Raw genomic sequence first — 19,385 nt, forward strand, 5'->3', positions numbered from 1 at the left:
GTTACCTTTTTTTTTTTTTTTTTTTTTTTAAGTTTTTTAGTTTTTTAGTTTTTTGTTTTGTTTTGTTTTGTTTGTTTTAAGTTTAAATCATAGCCAGGTAGTGATGGCACATACCTTTAATCCCAGTACTTGGGAAGCAAAGGCAGGCAAATTTCTGGGTTCAGGGCAGCCTGAACTACACTGAGAAACCCTGTCTGGAAAAAACTTAAAAAACAAAGGGGGCTGAGCATGGTGGCACATGCCTTTAATCCCAGCACTCAGGAGGCAGAGGCAGGCGGATTTCTGAGTTTGAGGCCAGCCTGGTCTACAAAGTGAGTTCCAGGACAGCCAGAGCTACACAGAGAAACCCTGTCTCGAAAAACCAAAACCAGACAAACAAAGGGGGAAGGAGAATTAAAACAATTTGATACATAACTACATATGTAACTAGATAACTACATATGTAACTAGATAACGATATGTCTTTAAATTGTGTCTTTCAGAATGATGTCCCAGGAATGCTAGCTTACAGCCTCAAACTCTGCATGTCTTTAATGCAGAATAAACAGTTTCGGAATAAAGTATTGAGAGTCTTGGTTAAAATCTACATGAACTTGGAAAAGCCTGATTTCATCAATGTTTGTCAGGTACTCACTCTGATTTCCTCACTCTGTCACACCACTGCATGCTACAGCATAAGCTGAGTTGCTGTGGGCGCTTTGCGCAGGTAAACTCAGCTGCTCTCTCCACATCCTGTGAGGATAGCATACGTGGAGCATGTTCCTTCTACTGATAAATGGAATCTCACAACACTTAAAAATAATTGTGTTTGTTCTTAATTCAGTTTGATATAATCTATGGGTTCATTACTTAAAATGTAACTGAACACTGGGTACATTTTATCTCTTTTGATTTTGATACCACTTAAAATTTTCAAGTAGCATAGAAAATGTATGAAAGCCTGATTTTTTTTTTTTCCCCTTTCTGTAGTCCTTTCCCTAAAATATTGGTAGATGTTTTTCCCAGTTTATTGCACATTTTGATCTACTACACTCTTCTCAGTGTCTGTAGCTTCCACTGCCTGGAGCTATGCATGATTTACTTTTACACAATTAATATACTATATATGCTTTTGTATACTGCTTAAGAGCATAGCGTTTTTCATATTCATTGTAATGTGTAAATGTGTAATGTGTCTTTTAAAAAGGCAGGTGGATCTCACAGTTCAGGCTGGCCTGGTCTACAGAGCAAGTTCCAGGACAGCCAGGGCTACACAGAGAAACCCTGTCTCAAAAAACCAAAAAAAAAAAAAAAAAAAAAAGGAAGAAGAAGTCACACTTGCTGGGTGTGCTAGTGCCCACCTTTACTCTCAGCATTCAGGAGGCTGAGCCGGGAAGATATCTGTTTGAGTTTGAGGCCAGCCTGGTCTACATACCTAGCAAGTTCCAGGCCAGTTAGCTAGTCAAGGATACACGATGAGATCCTGTCTCAATAAAAAGAAGTGAAAATTGATTCAGCAGCTAATATTGCTAGCCAGCAGGCACAGTATTAGGACTGTAAATGTGATTTTTTAGGAAAAATTTACTTAGTGTTGGTTCTGAATAGAATGCTAGGCTAGAGACACTTTTTGCTGGGGACTATTTGTCATGCTCTAAGTACCTTTGCAGATGAAGTTTTCAGTTACTATGTGCTTGTTCTTTATTTCCATTTCAGTGCTTAATTTTCTTAGATGATCCTCAGGCTGTGAGTGATATTTTAGAAAAACTGGTAAAGGAGGACAACCTGCTGATGGCCTATCAGATTTGTTTTGATTTGTACGAAAGTGCTAGCCAGCAGTTTTTGTCATCTGTCATCCAGAATCTTCGAACTGTTGGTACCCCTATTGCTTCTGTGCCTGGATCTACCAATACAGGGACTGTGCCAGGATCAGAGAAAGACAGGTATCAGTATCTTCTTCTGCATCAGAGCTAACTGCACATCTGTATTCTTCTGGGGAATCAGTAGGATATTCATGGAGAGTAGATTTTAAGAATAAACAAGTTAACTATTAGCTTCTACAGGTTATAAGGTCTTGTGTTATTGCCCAGTCTTATACTACGATATGCAAAGTAAGGACAACCAAAGTGAATCCTTCTAGAAAGAAATAGAAAGGATTGGGTGGTAAGGAAAGCGTGTCAGATAGCATGGGGCTACTAATCAGTTATAATAAAATATGTGGGATAGGTGGTCCAAGATATTTGTCTCATATTCATCTGGGCTAAATATTTAGAAAGAAATGTTCTGAGCTTTGCACTTGTGGTAAAACCAATAATATCTTAGACCCACAAAACATGCAGTTTCCCCTTCGTATCGATATATGTTTAGACCAGCAGAGTAATTTGTTTGTATCTTGACTGTTCAAGCATTTTTTTTTCTTCCAAAACTGTCTGTTTAGCAATAAGAGTTTTGAAACCTATTAAGATCTCTCTTCCCTTTCAACTGTTAATGCCTTCCTCATAAATTTCAAACAAAATTCTAGGTCTTGAAAGTATTCTTCAAGGCTCCATAGCTATATTTACAGGCATGCTGACCAATTAGACTGACTGACGGGGAGGGTTAGTCCTTAGACAAAACAGTATAAGCCCTATTTACATAGTGTGCTGATGAGGGTCTGTGCCAGTTTGACACAGCAGACAGTTTGACATAGTCATCTGAGAAGAAGGGATCTTGGTTAAGAAGTTCCTTCCATCAGATTGCCTATAGGCAGGTCTGTAGGGCAATTACTTGATTAATGATGCGGGGTGGGGGGGCAGTCTACTGTGGGCATTGCTACCCTGTGCCAGTGGTTGTATAAAAGAGCAAACTGAGCAACTGTAGGACCAGGCAGTGACAGTGTTCCCCCGTGGCCTCGGCTTTAGTTCTGCCTCCAGATTCCTGCCACGAGTTCCTTTTCTGACTCCCTCATGATGGACTGAGAGTGGGACATTTAGGCCAAGTAATACCCCGCTCCCACCTTTGTTGTTGTTGTTGTTGTTGTGTTGTGCTGCTGCTGGTGGTGTTGATCAGAGCAATAGGAAGCGAATTCCCTGAAGAGAAGATTGGTACCAGAATAGTATAGTGTTGCTGTGACGTGCCTGACCATGTTGTTTTGGGAGGACTATGAAGTATTTAGTTTTTTGGGGAAGGAGCCATTGAATGCTTAAGTCTAAAGGACTGTTCTGTAGGCACTTGTAAGATCTTTTCTCCCCACTTTGCTTTCCTGTTGACCTATTTGTCTTTTTTTATGAGTACTACCTTTTTTATTTCTAAGACTTATGGTGTCTTACACTCAGATAATATGAGATGTTTTTGTCCCATTGCTGGGATCCTTGTAAATTCTGTACAGACACTCTACCACTGTGATACATCTCAAACCCCTAGATCCACTTTGATTCTTTTTTTTTTTTTTTTTTTTTGTGGCTATTATAGATCTGTTGCATTTCTGTGAGCCTGTGGGCATTTTGACTGGGATTATGTTGAATCTCTTCACTGAAACCTCACAATACTGAACCTGTAACCCTGGCAATATTCAGCCCATAATCTATGAACATGGTACTTATTTACTTTTTAGCTTTAGAAAAATTTAAAAACAGATCAACCTTTCTATAAAACTTTGTCTATAGGAGTCATACAAACATCTGCCAATAGATCACGTCTCCCTTTCTCTCTGTACCTCCTCTTTCCCCTTCTTTCTGCACTGGCTGGGATTCCCATTGTATTGTAGAATAGAATGAAAGTGACTCTCCTTTGTTCCTGATGTGAGGGAATAACATTTAGTTTCCTGCTCTCCCCCTATATTTACCCTTGTTTATTTATAGAATTTTTTTTGTTGAATTTTGTTCTTTGTTCGTAAATTCTTTTTAAAGTCATTCTATGTTTCTCTGCTGTCATTTCATTGTGAATTAATCTTTTCTGAAATGATTGGACTTTTTTTTTCCTCATCTGAAAATTCCTCATCTGAAAATTTTAATTTCTGAGTTTCTCTAATTCTGATTTGTTTTGTTTTGAGACAGGAGCTTTCCCCAGGCTGGCAGAGTGCTGGGATAAGCGCATTGGCTACTGTGCAGTTCTCTGTAGTGATAAGGGTTGAACCCAGTGCTTCATGCATGCTGTGCAAACACTATCGAATGACCTACGTTCTCACCCAGACTGATATTCTCTCTGTCTCTGTCTCTCTCTTTTTAAGATAGATTTATTTTATTTATGAGTACACTGTAGCTGTCTTCAGATACACCAGAAAGGGCATCAGATCACATTACAGATGGTTGTGAGCCTCCATGTGGCTGCTGGGAATTGAACTCAGGACCTCTGTAAGAGCAATCAGTGCTCTTAACCGCTGAGCCATCTCTCCAGCCCTGATTCTCTTTTTTTGATTTTAAATACTCCCCCCACTTCCCCCTCCCCCACCCCCTTTTGGAAAGAATCTTGCTCTATAATCCTGGCTAGCCTGCAATTCATTGTGTAGACCAGACTGGCCTCAAACTCAGAGCTCCACCTGTCTCTGCCTCCTTAATGCTAGTATTAAACGCATGTGCCACCATGCCTGAAATGTCTACTACTTAAAATAAAATTTCTCATATATTGTATATTATTATTATAATTTTCTTTGATTTATTTTACTAAAATTAGCTTTCCTAAACTTTTACAGAGGTAGCGTGTTTAAGCTTATTTTTCTATTTTCAATGTTCTCTAAAACTTTCTTTCTCTTGTGTTGTGTTTGTGAGGTAGCAAACAAAACAACAGTGTGTGTTTTCTCTCCAGCATTGTCTCTGACCTCGGAGCAAGTGTCAGTTGTCTGGCTTTAGATTTGAGGGACCCCAGGGTTTACTGAACACTGTGTTCTTAGCTTTAGATTTGAGGGATCCCAGGGTTTACTGAACACTGTGTTCTTAGCTTTAGATTTGAGGGGTCCCAGGGTTCACTGAACACTGTGTTCTTAGCTTTAGATTTGAGGGGTCCCAGGGTTCACTGAACACTGTGTTCTTAGCTTTAGATTTGAGGGGTCCCAGGGTTTACTGAACACTGTGTTCTTAGCTTTAGATTTGAGGGATCCCAGGGTTCACTGAACACTGTGTTCTTAGCTTTAGATTTGAGGGACCCCAGGGTTCACTGAACACTGTGTTCTTAGCTTTAGATTTGAGGGACCCCAGGGTTTACTGAACACTGTGTTCTTAGCTGCTGGTGGTCCAGCTCTACCTGACTGAGGAATGCACAAGAATTTGTTTTCCCCTGTTTTAGTTTCCCCTGTTCAAGAATTTTGCTAACTAGATTTATTTTTGTTTATTTTTGTTTTTTTAAAGAGTTTATTAGGGGAAAATTTAGTAACTGCTTCCTCCATCTTAGAGATGCTAGAGTCTTATTTCTTATTGAATAATACCCACAAAATAAATTTATTTTCTTGTAGAATAATTTGGACATAGTTCAGATCTACGCTATAACTAAATTGCCTGTAACTTCTATTTAGAAGAGATTTATCGAAGTGTTGACGGTTGGCTTTCCTCATTTCAGTGACCCCATGGAGACGGAGGAGAAGACAGCCAGTGCAGTGGCCGGGAAGACACCAGATGCGGTGAGTGTGCCTAGAGTGTGCTCAAGGACTCTCATGGGGCTTTTTATTCTTCTTCCTCTTCCTTCTTTCTCCTCCTCCTCCTCCTCCTCTTCTGCTTCTTTTTCTTCATTATTTTGAGGTAGGGTGGGGAGACAGGGGGAGCTGTCATTCTGCAGCACTGGCTGGAATTCAGTACGGTTAGATCAGACTTGAATTCTGCCTGACAAGTGTTGGGACCATGACCAGCACAGTGTTTTACATACATAATATATATACTTTAGTTTTTTTTAAAGTTTTGGGTTTTTTTTGTTTTGTGATGTCAGAGTCATTTTATAAAAACAGATTTTCTATGAAAATTCATCCAGAAGACCCAGATTTAGTTCTAGCACCTACATTGTGGTTCACAGCTATCTGTAACTCCAGTTCCAGGGCATCTTATTCCTCCTTCTGGCTTCTGGGAACCAGGCATGGAAATGGTACACAGCCAATCCATAAAGGCAAGCACCCACACAGATAAAGTAAATATGAGTTACCAGGGGGTCCTGAGAGGTAGCTCGGCAGTTAAAACTGTTGCTTTCAGGAGACCTTAGATGGTTTCCTGTCACCCATGTTAGAAGGCTCCCATCCATCGGTAACTCATCTTTGGGAAACCTGATGCTTTCTTCTGATACCTGCACACACATGGCATACATTCTCACAGACATATATAAATTAAAAAAATAAAATAAAATAAAATAAATTTTGGCTTAAAAAGCTTCCTTGATATAAATTGTTTTCTTCTCTTGAACTTGTAGTCTATTTCAGTGAACTGTAATAAAGGATATTGTGTTTTATCCAAACAATGATAGTTGAATTTTTTAGGTCCTGTCATTGAAGTATGAGAAAGGGAGGGTGTGTAAGTATGAGAGAGTGTATGTTGTATGTTGTGTGTTGTGAGTGTGCAAGTGTGTGTGCGTGTGACTGTGATTGCTTTCATTGGTTTAAGACTGATGAAATAAAACTGGCATAGTGATCTTTATTAATATTAATATTTTTATTCCTTTTGTTTTGCTAGAGTCCAGAGCCCAAGGACCAGACATTGAAAATGATTAAGATTTTAAGTGGTGAAATGGCTATTGAATTACACCTGCAGTTCCTAATACGAAATAATAACACAGACCTCATGATTCTAAAAAACACAAAGGTAGGAAGTGTTCTGTCATGGAGCATTCTCTTAGACCTCCTGAGGCTCTGTTTTATGCCTATAATCAAGAAGATGTTAAGGTTTTGTAGCTGGGCGTGGTGGCGCATGCCTTTAATCCCAGCAGAATTCTGCTTGGGAAGCAGAGGCAGGCGAATTTCTGAGTTCCAGGACAGCCAGGACTACACAGAGAAACCCTGTCTCGAAAAACCAAAAAAAAACCCAACCAACCAACCAAACAAACAAACAAACAAAAAAAAGGTTTTGTAAAAATAACAATGAGTGCGGCTGACCTCCGTGTAAGAACATCTGCTCAGCATGTGTGAGTTGTCTCTGCATTGACTTTCCAGCATGAGAAAGGTCCTACTTTAGTAGGAAGGAAGTAGCAAGGATTGAGTTCCTGTTGTCCTAGTCACTTGTTCAGGAGTGTGGCAAATTTTTTGTTTTCATTTTAAATATATTTTTATCTTAACAGTTGAACATGATAGTACAGTCAAGATATTAATATAGTTTATATGACTGTATTTCCCACTCTACCATCAGTCTTGAGCAGACTCAGACTTTGTTGTTATGTTTATTGAGATATTGATCCAAACAAATTTTAATTTTTGAGCAGGTGTGATTGCATCTTTAGTTCTAAAGGGCCAGAACAATAGCTCAGCTGGTGAAGTGCTTGTTTTGCAAACACAAAGACATGAGTTCAGTCCCCAGAATCCACAAAATAATTGGTGGATGTCATGATGTATGTTTGTAATACTGGTATTGGGGAGTCAGGCGAATCCCTGGAGCTCACCAGCTAACCATCATGGCCTGTTTGTTGAACACCAGGCCAGTGAGAGACCCTGTCTCAAAAAGCAAGGTGGTCAGCTCCTGGGGTGACACATGCTCCCATGTGAACACTCACACACACAACAAGGTATTTTCAAGGTATAGTTCATTATTGTTGCTAGCCCACTGATCTCTTTGTAGTGCACTAAATAAACTTTTTCTTAGGAGTAAAATGTTTTCATATGAAAAAGATAAATAGCATTTGAAAAATCTTTCTTCTTTCTTACTCAGTATGCCTTCCTGGAGACATTTGCTCTTTTCTTATAGCCATATCCTATTCAGTGACTAAACAGTGTTTGATTTGTGCACATACATGCAGTGCCTTCTGAAACCTTAAGTACATGATTACAAATAGCAGAAAGATACAGATTCAAAAATTCATAAGTATATTAGGGCTCCAGAGGTAGTTCAGGAGTAGAGAGCTTGCCTGGAATGTAAAAGGCCTTGGGTTATATCCCCAGTACTGTTAATACATTCCTACATTGATGCGTATATAATTTGGTAACTGTCAGAGGTGCAGGTGGGAAAAATTATAGCATTGCTACTTAAGTTACTCCAACACCTTGGAGACATCAGGCAAGATGCTGAGGAGAAATAGAAATGTCTGAGTAGTTAACTGAATAGTTAGACTCTTTAGAAAGAGGGGAGTAAGGAGATGTGAATTCACACTTCAGATCTGTAACTGAGCTGGGTTGTGATACTCCTAGACTCCACAGGCTGGAGCTGACGTCAGAGTGTCGGGAGCTCAAGCAAGTTCAGGCCTGTTTGGGTGACATGAAACCTGTGCCATAAAACAAACATAAGTCTGACCATGATCTTAAGTTAATACTGCAAATAAAACTCTTTGTCTTACTTTTACAGACTAGCTATTTTATCTTTACATAAAGAGATGGCCCAAGATTCATATTTTAAATCTCATTTCAATAGTTTTCTGATTTTGCTGCAGAATAGAGCTTCTGAATGTATGTGAGCACATGTATGTATAAATACTTTGCCAGTGATAAAGAGGTCTCTGCATTTGTTTTTGTAGGATGCAGTACGAAATTCTGTATGTCATACAGCAACTGTAATAGCAAACTCATTCATGCACTGTGGTACTACCAGTGACCAGTTTCTTAGGTAAATATGCTTGGAAAATTCTACCTTGGTGCAATTTTTAAAAATGTCTATATTCCTGTATATCTGGGGTAGGGTATGTATGGTTGCATTTGGAGGCCAGAAGAGGAGCTGAATTTCCAGGACTTTGTGAACCCTTGACTTGGGTGCTGGAAACTGAGCTTCGGTTCTCTGTGAGAGCAGTACCTACCCTTAACCACTGGGCTCTCGTCATTCAGCACCACTCTCTAAATGGCTTTAAAGCCAAGATTGCACTGAGAGTATTTCTTATTGTACTTTCAGCTAGTCTTGAATTTTATGTATGTTTTGCTTATTAAATATATATTGTTTTTATGTTTACTTATAATAACTTTTATTAGTTCTTTAGGTAACTTGAAGGAAAAAGATACATACTTTTCCTTTTATTGAAAGTAGAATTATATATCTTGCATTTTAAGACTCTGAAGAGCCAGGTGGTGGTTGTGGGCACTTGGGAGGCAGAGGCAGTCAGATTTGAGTTCAGTGCTAACTTGGTCTACAGATTGAATTCCAGGGCAGCCTGTGCTACACAGAAAAACCCTGTCTTTAAAAAAAAAAAAAAAAAAAAACTCCAGTGCTTGGGAGGCTAAGGCAGGAGGCTCACTGTTGAAGACCAGTCTGGGCTAGAGTACTAGATTCTTTCTCCGAAAAGGGAACAGCTTACCTAGGAGGAAGTTGGGATTAATAATGCTCAGGTTGCTTTTCTTTTTTACAGAGATAACTTGGAATGGTTGGCCAGAGCCACCAACTGGGCCAAATTTACTGCAACTGCCAGCTTGGGTGTAATCCATAAGGTAATAGATTGTATTCATTATGACTGGTCATTGCAGAGGAATCCATTCTGGAGGGGCAAAGAAGCATTAGTTATTGTAATTAATCAACACGTATATGTTGTGAGATCAGGTCAGTCCTGGGACAGGGAAGAGTGAAGTAAAAAGGCACTAAATAAGTGTCTGTTTCTTTTTAGTAAAAGGTAGAATTCCTCTTCCTGTGAGAACTAAGCCATTTTCTAACAGTTTATTAAAATGCTGTGTAGTCTAAGTTAATTTGGGGAAACATTTGTAAAGCAAAGTAAAAAATGGATCTAGTTAGAATATTTTCTAACCAGGCCTCACTGGGTCTCTACAGTCTCCTGTGTGAGTGGTGGAGCTGGTGGATGAGATCGTTTTGTTCCCAGCCATCAAGTGGGCTCTGGAGAAGTCGCTGCAGCTGCTTTCCTCTATGTTTTTCTTACCTCTTTGTGACTCAAATTCGCAGGGCCATGAGAAGGAAGCACTACAGTTAATGGCAACATACCTTCCTAAGGACACTTCTCCAGGATCAGCCTATCAGGAAGGGGGCGGTCTCTATGCATTGGGTCTCATTCATGCCAATCATGGTGGTGACATAATTGACTATCTCCTTAATCAGCTCAAGAATGCCAGCAATGATGTAAGTATTAGGGTGAAAAACCAAATCTCCATTGTTTGAGAATCTAGGACAGTGGTTCTTAACCTGTGAGTCTCGACCCCTTTGGGAGTCAAATGACTCTTTCGCAGGAGTTGTATATCAGATATCCTGTATATCTGATATTTACATTATAATTCATAACAGCTAAATTTATATAGTTATGAGGTATAAAACTATGAAAATAGTTTTATAGTTGGAGGTCACCCCAACATGAGGATCTGTATTAGTGGCTGCAGGATTGGGGAGGTTGAGAACCACTGATCAAGGAAATTATGCATTTGCTCAGTATTTCAGTGAATAGATTTTTTAGGATTTGGGAAACCAAAAACAGTCCTTTCAATAGTCATTTTGGGGTTTGTGTTGATGCTGCTTTTGTTTGAGTTTTGGTTTTCTTGAAATAGTGTCTTGCTATTTAGCTCAAGCTGCCTTCCAGCTCAGACATTCTCCACCTCAGCCTCCTGAGTGCTGGAATCACAGCACTGAGTCATCAGACTTACTAGTCATTTCCCCTCTCTTAAAATTGTGCTTCTTCACCCTTTCCTGTGCCCTTTTAAGGTTGATACTGTACTTTAAGAGGCTAACACAGAAGGGTAAAGGAACTCTCCATCAAACCCAGAGAAGAGGCTCCACACTTCCTCTCTGGATCCTGTCTGGAGTCACAGCTAAAAAAAAAAATGTGCTTCTTAGTCCTTTAAGATCAGCTGAAACAAGGCAGTTTTAAGTGTCTGAAACACAACGGTCTCAGCTGTGTGGTGGTGATGGCGAATACCTTTAACCCCAGCACCTATGAGGCAGAGGCTGGGGGATCTCTGAGTTCCAGGCCAGAGTACTGGACTGTAGAGTGAGTTCCAGGATATCCAGGGCTACTCAGAGAAACCCTGTCGTGAATGAATGAATGAATGAATGAATGAGTAAATTAAAAAAAAAAAAACAAAAAAAAAACCCATGCAGTGTCCTTACTTAAATATCATGGAATGTTATCACTGTATTGATCTTACTTTACACCTGGTTAACTATACCATTTTAAAGGAAATTCAGGGCATCCAGAGTAGCATAAACCATTACTGGATGGTTTATGGATGGCCACACACAAAGCAAACAACAAAAGACTAGTAATAGAAGCCTCTTCTCACTGGAGCAAGGAGTTCATCAAAAGTATCTTATATAATTAATGAAGATGTTAATGACCAGCTTTTTACTCAAAGCTGGGCAATTCTGAGTGATGCATTAAATATAAACAGAAGCTAATGTGGGTTAGCTCTCCCAGGACCTGTTGTCAGGATGAACAAACTTGAAATATTTTTGTCGTTTTGATTTCTCTAGTTGAAGACATTACAATTCTAGAGGTGGGGCACCCTACTGCGCTGGCTTTAGTAGCACCCACACTTCAGTTAGGGCAAGGTGGGAACTTCTTAAATGACAGTTCCACCAAGGTCAGCCAGTGGAAAAAGAACTCCCAGAGCAATCTGGAGTGTCGCCATCAATAAGAATGAACTGTACATTCAAAATGGACAACTTCCAAAGCCTCCTTCACATGAAGGCCAACCTTGTGTTCTCACCCCATTCTCTCTTCACAACCACGTTAGGTGCTTTCTCCTTTTCATTCTGGCTTCTTCGTCTGTACTGCCTCTTCCTCCTCCTAAGCCCACAGACATCTGCAGATGTCACCTACCTGGCTTCCTAATCCTACTGGCATTTGCCTGTTAGTACTGTTTAGTCTTTCTCATGTAAAGTAACGGAGGTATACTCCGACCATCGTCTTTTCTCTCACATACTTTTCAAGTCACTGTTTATGCCAACAGATACCATAAATAAAATTGCCTAGTTACCACAGGGCTCCTGATTATCTGGGACACCCTCTGAAGTAGAGGTAGGATCAAACAGTTCAAGATCACCCTTAGCTACACAGTGAGTGTAAACCAGCCTAGGTGAGGTGGGAGTTGTGGGGTGGATGTGCATACACATGTGTTCTTTAGAATTAAAGTTTGGATTTTAAGTCCTGTGTTGTGGATTTTTAGAGCCAATGCTTTTTGCCCTAGATTGTTCGACATGGAGGCAGCCTGGGCCTTGGTTTGGCTGCAATGGGAACTGCACGTCAGGATGTGTATGATTTGCTGAAAACAAACCTGTATCAGGATGATGCTGTGACAGGTGAGCCCTTGTTCCTGCGAACAGGAAACCTTGTGATTAATATACTTGTCATGTTTTTACATGCCTTTTTATAGTCTCCTTTAAAGGAGTTTTCTAAAAACTCAAGATGAGAAAATTCTTGCCTAGTCTTGCAGTTGGCATTACACGATAGAAAAGCTAGCTAGTTGTTGTCCTTAAAATCAAAGTTTTCTCTTGTTAAAGAGGGAGCAGAATTTGCTCCATTTAGCGAGTTTATCTTGGTTTTTTTGCTTTGTTTTGTTTAATGTAGGCTTTCTAAAGGAGTGTACACAGAGTGCTCTGACAGAAGTTACTTGTGCAAATAGGAAGTTATTAAACAGGACTATATGTGTCCTGAGGATATTCTATGGTGCTTAGTGATAATTTTATTTTTTTAATTAGCCTAGTGTCTCTTGACTTTATTACAAGATTGATGGTGAATACTGTCAAGATTTAAAAGAAAAATTGTATATGGATGAGACACATACACTGTCTCTCTTTTTAAAAATTGTTGGGGAGAGATGGCTCAGCAGTTAAAAGCCCATGTTCTTATACCTGACTTCAACTCCCAGCATGTACATTAGGCAGCTCAAAACTGCCTGTAATGCCAGCTCCAGGGTATCCAGCTCCCTCTGACCTTCTTAGACATGCACGTGTACAGACACACACACATACATACATACATTAAATAAATAAATAATAGTAAAAAGTACTTTTATTAAGGGTGGCAAGGGCTGTGGACATAGTTCAGTAGTTAAACACTCTTGTTGCTCTTACAGAAGACCTGGGTTTGGTTCCCAACGCCCACGTGGTGTGGCTTACGACTACTCATAATTCTAGTTGTAAGGAATTTACCATCCTCTTTTGGCTTTGCTAGTACCAGGCATATCTGTGATTACACATACACACATGTAGGCAAAGCACTTACACATGAAATAAATCTTAAAAAAAAAATGTTAGTTCCTCTCAGAAGGCTAATAGTTATTTTGATAACTGATGCAAATAGGTGCCACTTTCAATTGGATATCTTTACTCTACACATTGCTGTTGTTCATTATTTTACTCTTTACTACAGGGGAGGCAGCTGGCCTAGCCTTAGGTTTGGTTATGTTAGGTTCTAAAAATGCCCAAGCGATTGAGGATATGGTTGGCTATGCACAAGAGACTCAGCACGAGAAGATTCTGCGCGGTCTGGCAGTTGGCATTGCATTAGTGATGTACGGGAGGATGGAGGAGGCTGATGCTCTCATTGAGTCTCTCTGTCGTGACAAGGTGAGATTCTACTTGTCTCCCCCCCGCCCCCCGCATCCTACATTTTATAATATATTTTATAATATTTTTGAATGCTTAAATAGTTGTCTGCTTCACCCTGCACTCCCCAAGTTAGGGTTGGTTGGTTGTTTTCCAGATTTTGAGACAAGTTTTCTCTGTAACAGACCTGGCTGTCCTGGTACTTGCTATGTAGACCAGGCTGGCCTCCACCTCACAGATCCACCTGTCTCTGCCTCCCAGTTGCTAGGATTAAAGGCATGCCTTAAGCATGAGTCAGGGTTTCTCTGTGTATCCTTGGCTTCTGGGAACTTGCTCTGTAGACTAGGCTAGTCTCAAACTCACAGAGATCTGATTGCCTCTAACTCCCGAGTGCTGGGAATAAAGGTATGTACTACCACTGCCTGGCTTAATACTCCTTTAATAAGGTATAATGTTTGTCTTACTGTTTTTTTTTTTTCTTTTTTCTCATAAAACATTGGCATTCTCTGTACTTACTTGAGTAAAGGTTTTCTGATACTTTTTATTTTTGTGATGGTGTTGCATGCAGCGGGTAGCCAGAGTCACTCTCTTCTTTGTAATGTGATTAATACATTATAGTTCATTGGCTGGATTACTAATTATTTCATTCAGCCATCAGACTCCGAATTTCTTCCGCTCATTGTTCCATATTCAAGAATTAGATAAGGAAAACGGGAATTAGAATATGACCATGGTTCATACCTTTAATTCCAGCATTTTGGAGGCAGAGGCAGAGGGATCTCTGTGAAGCCTAGTTTACAGAGTCAGTTCTTGGACAGCCAGGGTTATACAGAGAAACCCTGTCTTGAAAAACCAAAAATAAGAAAAAGAAAAGAATATGGAAATATTACCTGTCTTCTTTGTTTTTTGTTTCCAAAGTGGGAGTCGATTTCATATAGCTGGTTCTATTGATAGTAACTTGACTTGACTTCCCAGAAAATATAAGGCAGGATAGAAATAATTGCAGAGACTGTTAGGAATTAAGAACAATTGCTTCTTTATTGAGGGTTCGTTTTTCCCATTCACTTTGAGCATTATCAGTAACAAATGACTTATTTTAAGGTTTATGGTTTCTCCATTAAAGGAGCCTGTCTATTGTTCAGTAAGTTACTGTTTTGGTTTGTTGCTCTTTGGGGTGGGCTGGAGTGAGATGATTGTGCTCAGAGTGGGGTTTACTCTATTTCCCAGGCTATTCTGTAACAACTGGACTCAGGCCTCCAGGAAGTTAGGACTACAGGCTTGCTTCACAGTGCCCAGCAGCAGTCACTTTTGAGGAATAATGGGAATTATTCTTTCTTAGGACCCAATTCTTAGAAGATCTGGAATGTATACTGTAGCCATGGCTTATTGTGGCTCTGGTAACAACAAAGCCATTCGGCGCCTGCTGCATGTTGCTGTAAGTACTCTAATCTTTTTCAGGAGGGAAGGGGAAGTTTGCAGGTGTCGGACAGTAGAGATGTCTTAGTTAGGGTTTCATTGCGTGAAGGGTTACCATGACCACAGCAGCTCTTACAAAAGACAACATTTAATTGGGGCTGGCTTACAGTTTTGGAGGTTTAGTCCATTGTCTTTATGGTGGGAAGCTTGGCAGCATACAGGCCAGCATGGTGCTAGAGACAGAGCTCAGAATTAGAGTTCTACATCTTAATCTGCAGGCAGCAAGGAGAGACTGTACTACTCTGGCATAGCTTGAGCATCAGAGAACCCCAAGCCCACTTCCCACAGTGGCACACTTCCTCCAACAAGGCCACACTTCCTAAGAATGCTACCTGCTCTGGGCCAAGCATTCAAACACACGAGTCTGTGGGAGCATACCTATTCAAACCACCACAAAGAGGTATAGGTTATGTACATTGTATATATGACCATCATATATACATATATATGTATGACCATCGTCAGTGGTCTCAAGTTCAGATTCTTATTCATTGGACACAGAAGTCCATAATTCAGCAGTCAGTTTTTAGAATGAAATAGAACAGAACTATGTCAGCATGCATAGTCTTCAAAACCAGTCAAGTGTAATTTCTGAAACTACCCCAAGGGGCATTCTTGTTTGTAAGAGACAAGATCAGGTGAGAGTATTTGATCATCCTAAGATAGGCATATCAAGAAACCACGTTTTCTAGCCAGTGAAATTAACTTTAGTACCACTGACAGGAACATGGTCTATTTCAAGAGATCTTCTGCACAGAAAGCCTGATGCCCATGCTTTCCAGCAGGCTTTTTCACAGTCTTTTTGATTTCATAGTTTACTGAGAATGTTGCCAGTTCAAGTAGTTTTCATTCCACATATAACTTAGAGAATTCCTATCACAGTGGGAAAAGGAAAAATGACATCACTTCCAGTGTAGAAAGGTTTGAAATCGATGCTTACCTCTTCTTTCAAGAGACACACTTGTCTCACATTGATTAGACTTTGTACATGGTCATTGTCTTAGTTAGGGTTCTATTGCTATGAAGAGACATCATGGCAATAGCAACTCTTATAAAGGAAAGCATTTAATTGGGGCTGGCTTACAGTTTCAGAGGGCTAGTCCATTATCATCATGGCAGGGAGCATGGCGGCATGCAGGCAGATAAGGTGCTGGAAAGGGAGCTGAGAGTTCTCTTTTGCAGGCAGCATTGAGAAAGAGTGACACTGTACCTGACGGTGTGCCAGGAAAACTTTTTTTTTTTAATTTATTATATATATACACACATACATACATACACACACACACACACACACACACACACTGTAGCTATCTTCAGACACACCAGAAGAGGGCATCAGATCTCATTACAGATGGTTGTGAGCCACCATGTGGTTAATGGGATTTGAACTCAGGACCTCTGGAAGAGCAGTCAGTGCTCCCAAACGCTGAGCCATCTCTCCAGCCCCCAGGAAAGACTCTTAAAAACCTACATGTATCACTACTTCTTAAGTTTATTTACTGTATATACTTAAGTTATATAGTATATTTTGATATACATTGTAAGGAAAAAGACTTAATGAAGAAATACTATTAAAGCTTAATTTATATTTAATGATGGGGAGTTTGTATCAGCTTATTAATGAAATGTGTGTTCTAATCACCCGAAATTTCCCCTAGGTAAGTGATGTCAACGATGATGTCAGAAGAGCAGCAGTGGAGTCACTTGGCTTCATTTTGTTCAGGTAGTAATTTCTAACTGTGGATTCTGTTCGTCTTCGGATTCTTAAATAGAAACTAAAATACTTGACCATGTCGAAGTTCAGAGCAAGGACAATAGGGTTAGTTCTGTGTGTCTGAGCGATGTTGTGGGTTGAGAAGTAAAATACGTTTTTCTGTTCAGTTTTCCTTGGCTTGTTTTAACTTTTTGCCCCTGTATTTCCTGTGGCTCCTACATGTGCTAAATCTCCGGTTTCAGCAGTAGGTGTCACCTGTGAGCCATCTTTTGTTAATAAACTTCTCATAGCGTGACCTTGCGATGGTGCGAGTGAGTCAGATGAGTTCTGTGCTGGCTGCAGTGTTAGCCAGGCTGGTCCTGTGCTCAAGTGGTTGTCCTGCCTCAGCTTCCTAAGTAGCCGAGGTTGCGTGTATGTACCCTGCATGGGACAAGTGATCCTGTTGCCAAGTCTGTGTGATGAGGAGAGTTAAATGTGCTCAGTTACTAGAGTGGCTAGACGTAAAGAAGTTCTCAAAGTTGTATTTTTAAAGGTGAAAGGAACTTAGAAACCAGTAAGTGTTCTTTTTCAATGTTTTGTTACACACGTTTGTTTGTGTGTGTGTGTGTATGTATGTATGTGGACATATATGTACCACATCACACATGCGGATGCAAGAGAAAAACTTGTAGGAGTCAATTCTCTTGTAGGTTCCCAGAGATCAAGTCGTCAGGCTTGGCCTTAAAGTGCCTTTACCTACTGAGCCATGTCTATATTGTGTATATATTTTTAAGCTAAGGTTATCAAGTTTCACAGCACTTAGCAAAGTTCCCATTGCTGTGGATCTAAATGATGAGCCTTAGATTCCTGACAGTCTGAGATAGATAAATCCAGGTTTCTCTGCCATGCGCTTCTCAGAGCTGTCGTCCTTGAATACTGTTACTCTCAAACTTCCTTGTTGCCCTTAACACTTGAGAAGTATGTGTCCTCTTATCTAAAGTCCTATGTGTTTTCCTGTATGACATTTATTTTCAAGTATATGATTTGGTTTTTCTTTTTCTTTTCTTTTTTTTTTTTTGGTTTTTCGAGACAGGGTTTCTCTGTGTAGCCCTGGCTGTCCTGGAACTCACTTTGTAGACCAGGCTGGCCTCGAACTCAGAAATCCGCCTGCCTCTGCCTCCCAAGTGCTGGGATTAAAGGCGTGTGCCACCACCTCCCAGCTCCCTTTTCTTAAGTAGTTGATATTAATGTTATATTTCAATCAGTAAACTATTCTAGAAATGCTAAAATGATCTCATTAGCTATAGGCAAGGTTGAGGATTCTGTTTAAGTAATAGTGATGCTAGTTTATGGGTTCTGTAATTATTTTTGTAGGCATGCCTATATTTTTGAGTGGTAATAGAAATCTGTGAACAGTATCAAGCATGTTGGGTATTTGGAAGTATTACTGATAACTATATGATTAGAACTAATGAGACAGTTGTATGTCCATGTTTCCTGGTGCATAAAGTACAGTATAGAGTTTTGAATATTATCAGTGTGATGTCTGACAAGTCTCCTTAGGGATGGGACTTAGGGAGGGGCTCAGTTATAGGACACCCTTCTTGGCATTCATGAAGCCCTGGGTTTGATCTGAAGCATCAGAAAGGAGAAAAATATGTTTGCCATGACAAGAATATAAATCTTAACATACAACAGACTCATCAGATTACAACCTCTAACCAAAGAAGAATAATTTTTTTCTGTGTCTGGCTTTTGTTTCTTTTATTCTTTTGGGGGGATGGGATAGTATAAATAATTTTATTTTTTTAACTAAACTAACACATCCTTTTGCTATTGGAAGCATCAAGACCACTAGGACGAAATGCCTAGTGTTTTAATGATAAATGGATTAAATGAGATATACTTTGGCTGGCAGATGATACAGAGCCAATGCATATATGTACCATGTTGGGTCTGTGCATTACATCCATGCTTTAGGAAAAGATTCTACCACTAGAGGAATATGCCTGGTTTACTTGTAACAAGATTTTCCATCGCTCGTACATTTCATAAGATAATCATCTTAAACTCAGTCGCCTAGAAGGGCTCGGGGACAGAGCAGGAGAACCAAGTATAAATTCATGGCAGCTTGCAATGGCAAAGCTAAGGTATGGGCTTGTCCTTATTACCACTTCCCCCTAAGTTTGCTTACCATTTGTGTAAACAGCATTGAATGGATACATCAACAGCCAATAGAATTGACTACTATTTACTGATCCCTGTTAAGAATGGCACAAAAGGGCTGGTGAGATGGCTTAGCGAGAAAGAGCACTGATTGCTCTTCTGAAGGTCCTGAGTTCAAATCCCAGCAACCACATCCAAATTGATATCTGATGCCCCCTTCTGGTGCGTCTGAAGACAGCTACAGTGTATTTACACTGTAAACAAACAAACAAACAAATAAATAAATGGCACAAAATGTAGGTGCAAAGATTGAGGTGAGGTTAAACTGAATATCATTTCTAAATTTAGTCAGCTGTCCAGTACAGGTTGACTCATTTCCACCTGTATCAATGCAAGATGAAATAACAAACAATAAAAATGAAAATTGTGTTCCAGAAGGCCAACCACATTGTTGGGTAAATACAGGCAGAGGTGGCCTGGGTTTGTGAGACCTCATACTGCTCAGGCCTCTGAAT

At 39.9% G+C, this 19,385-nt stretch overlaps 1 protein-coding gene and 1 non-coding gene across 2 annotated transcripts in view; both read left to right on the forward strand.

Annotated features, from left to right (window-relative positions):
- Psmd1 (proteasome 26S subunit, non-ATPase 1) overlaps nt 1-19,385 on the forward strand; it is a 78,845-nt gene that overhangs the window by 19,552 nt on the left and 39,908 nt on the right. The window contains exons 6-16 of the mRNA XM_021166195.3: nt 483-626; nt 1,693-1,919; nt 5,506-5,566; nt 6,600-6,728; nt 8,584-8,672; nt 9,403-9,481; nt 9,945-10,118; nt 12,176-12,287; nt 13,360-13,556; nt 14,875-14,970; nt 16,670-16,734. Of these exons, the coding sequence (XP_021021854.1) occupies nt 483-626; nt 1,693-1,919; nt 5,506-5,566; nt 6,600-6,728; nt 8,584-8,672; nt 9,403-9,481; nt 9,945-10,118; nt 12,176-12,287; nt 13,360-13,556; nt 14,875-14,970; nt 16,670-16,734 (1,373 nt within the window). The remainder of the gene's footprint in view (nt 1-482; nt 627-1,692; nt 1,920-5,505; nt 5,567-6,599; nt 6,729-8,583; nt 8,673-9,402; nt 9,482-9,944; nt 10,119-12,175; nt 12,288-13,359; nt 13,557-14,874; nt 14,971-16,669; nt 16,735-19,385) is intronic.
- Nucleotides 10,679-10,800, forward strand: LOC115032517 (small nucleolar RNA SNORA26). Its single transcript, XR_003838173.1, has one exon. It is a non-coding gene; the product is annotated as a small nucleolar RNA SNORA26 (small nucleolar RNA).

This window comes from Mus caroli, unplaced genomic scaffold, assembly GCF_978045245.1.
Source record: "Mus caroli unplaced genomic scaffold, Mus_caroli_1 scaffold_1, whole genome shotgun sequence".
Taxonomy (NCBI): Eukaryota; Metazoa; Chordata; class Mammalia; order Rodentia; family Muridae; genus Mus; species Mus caroli.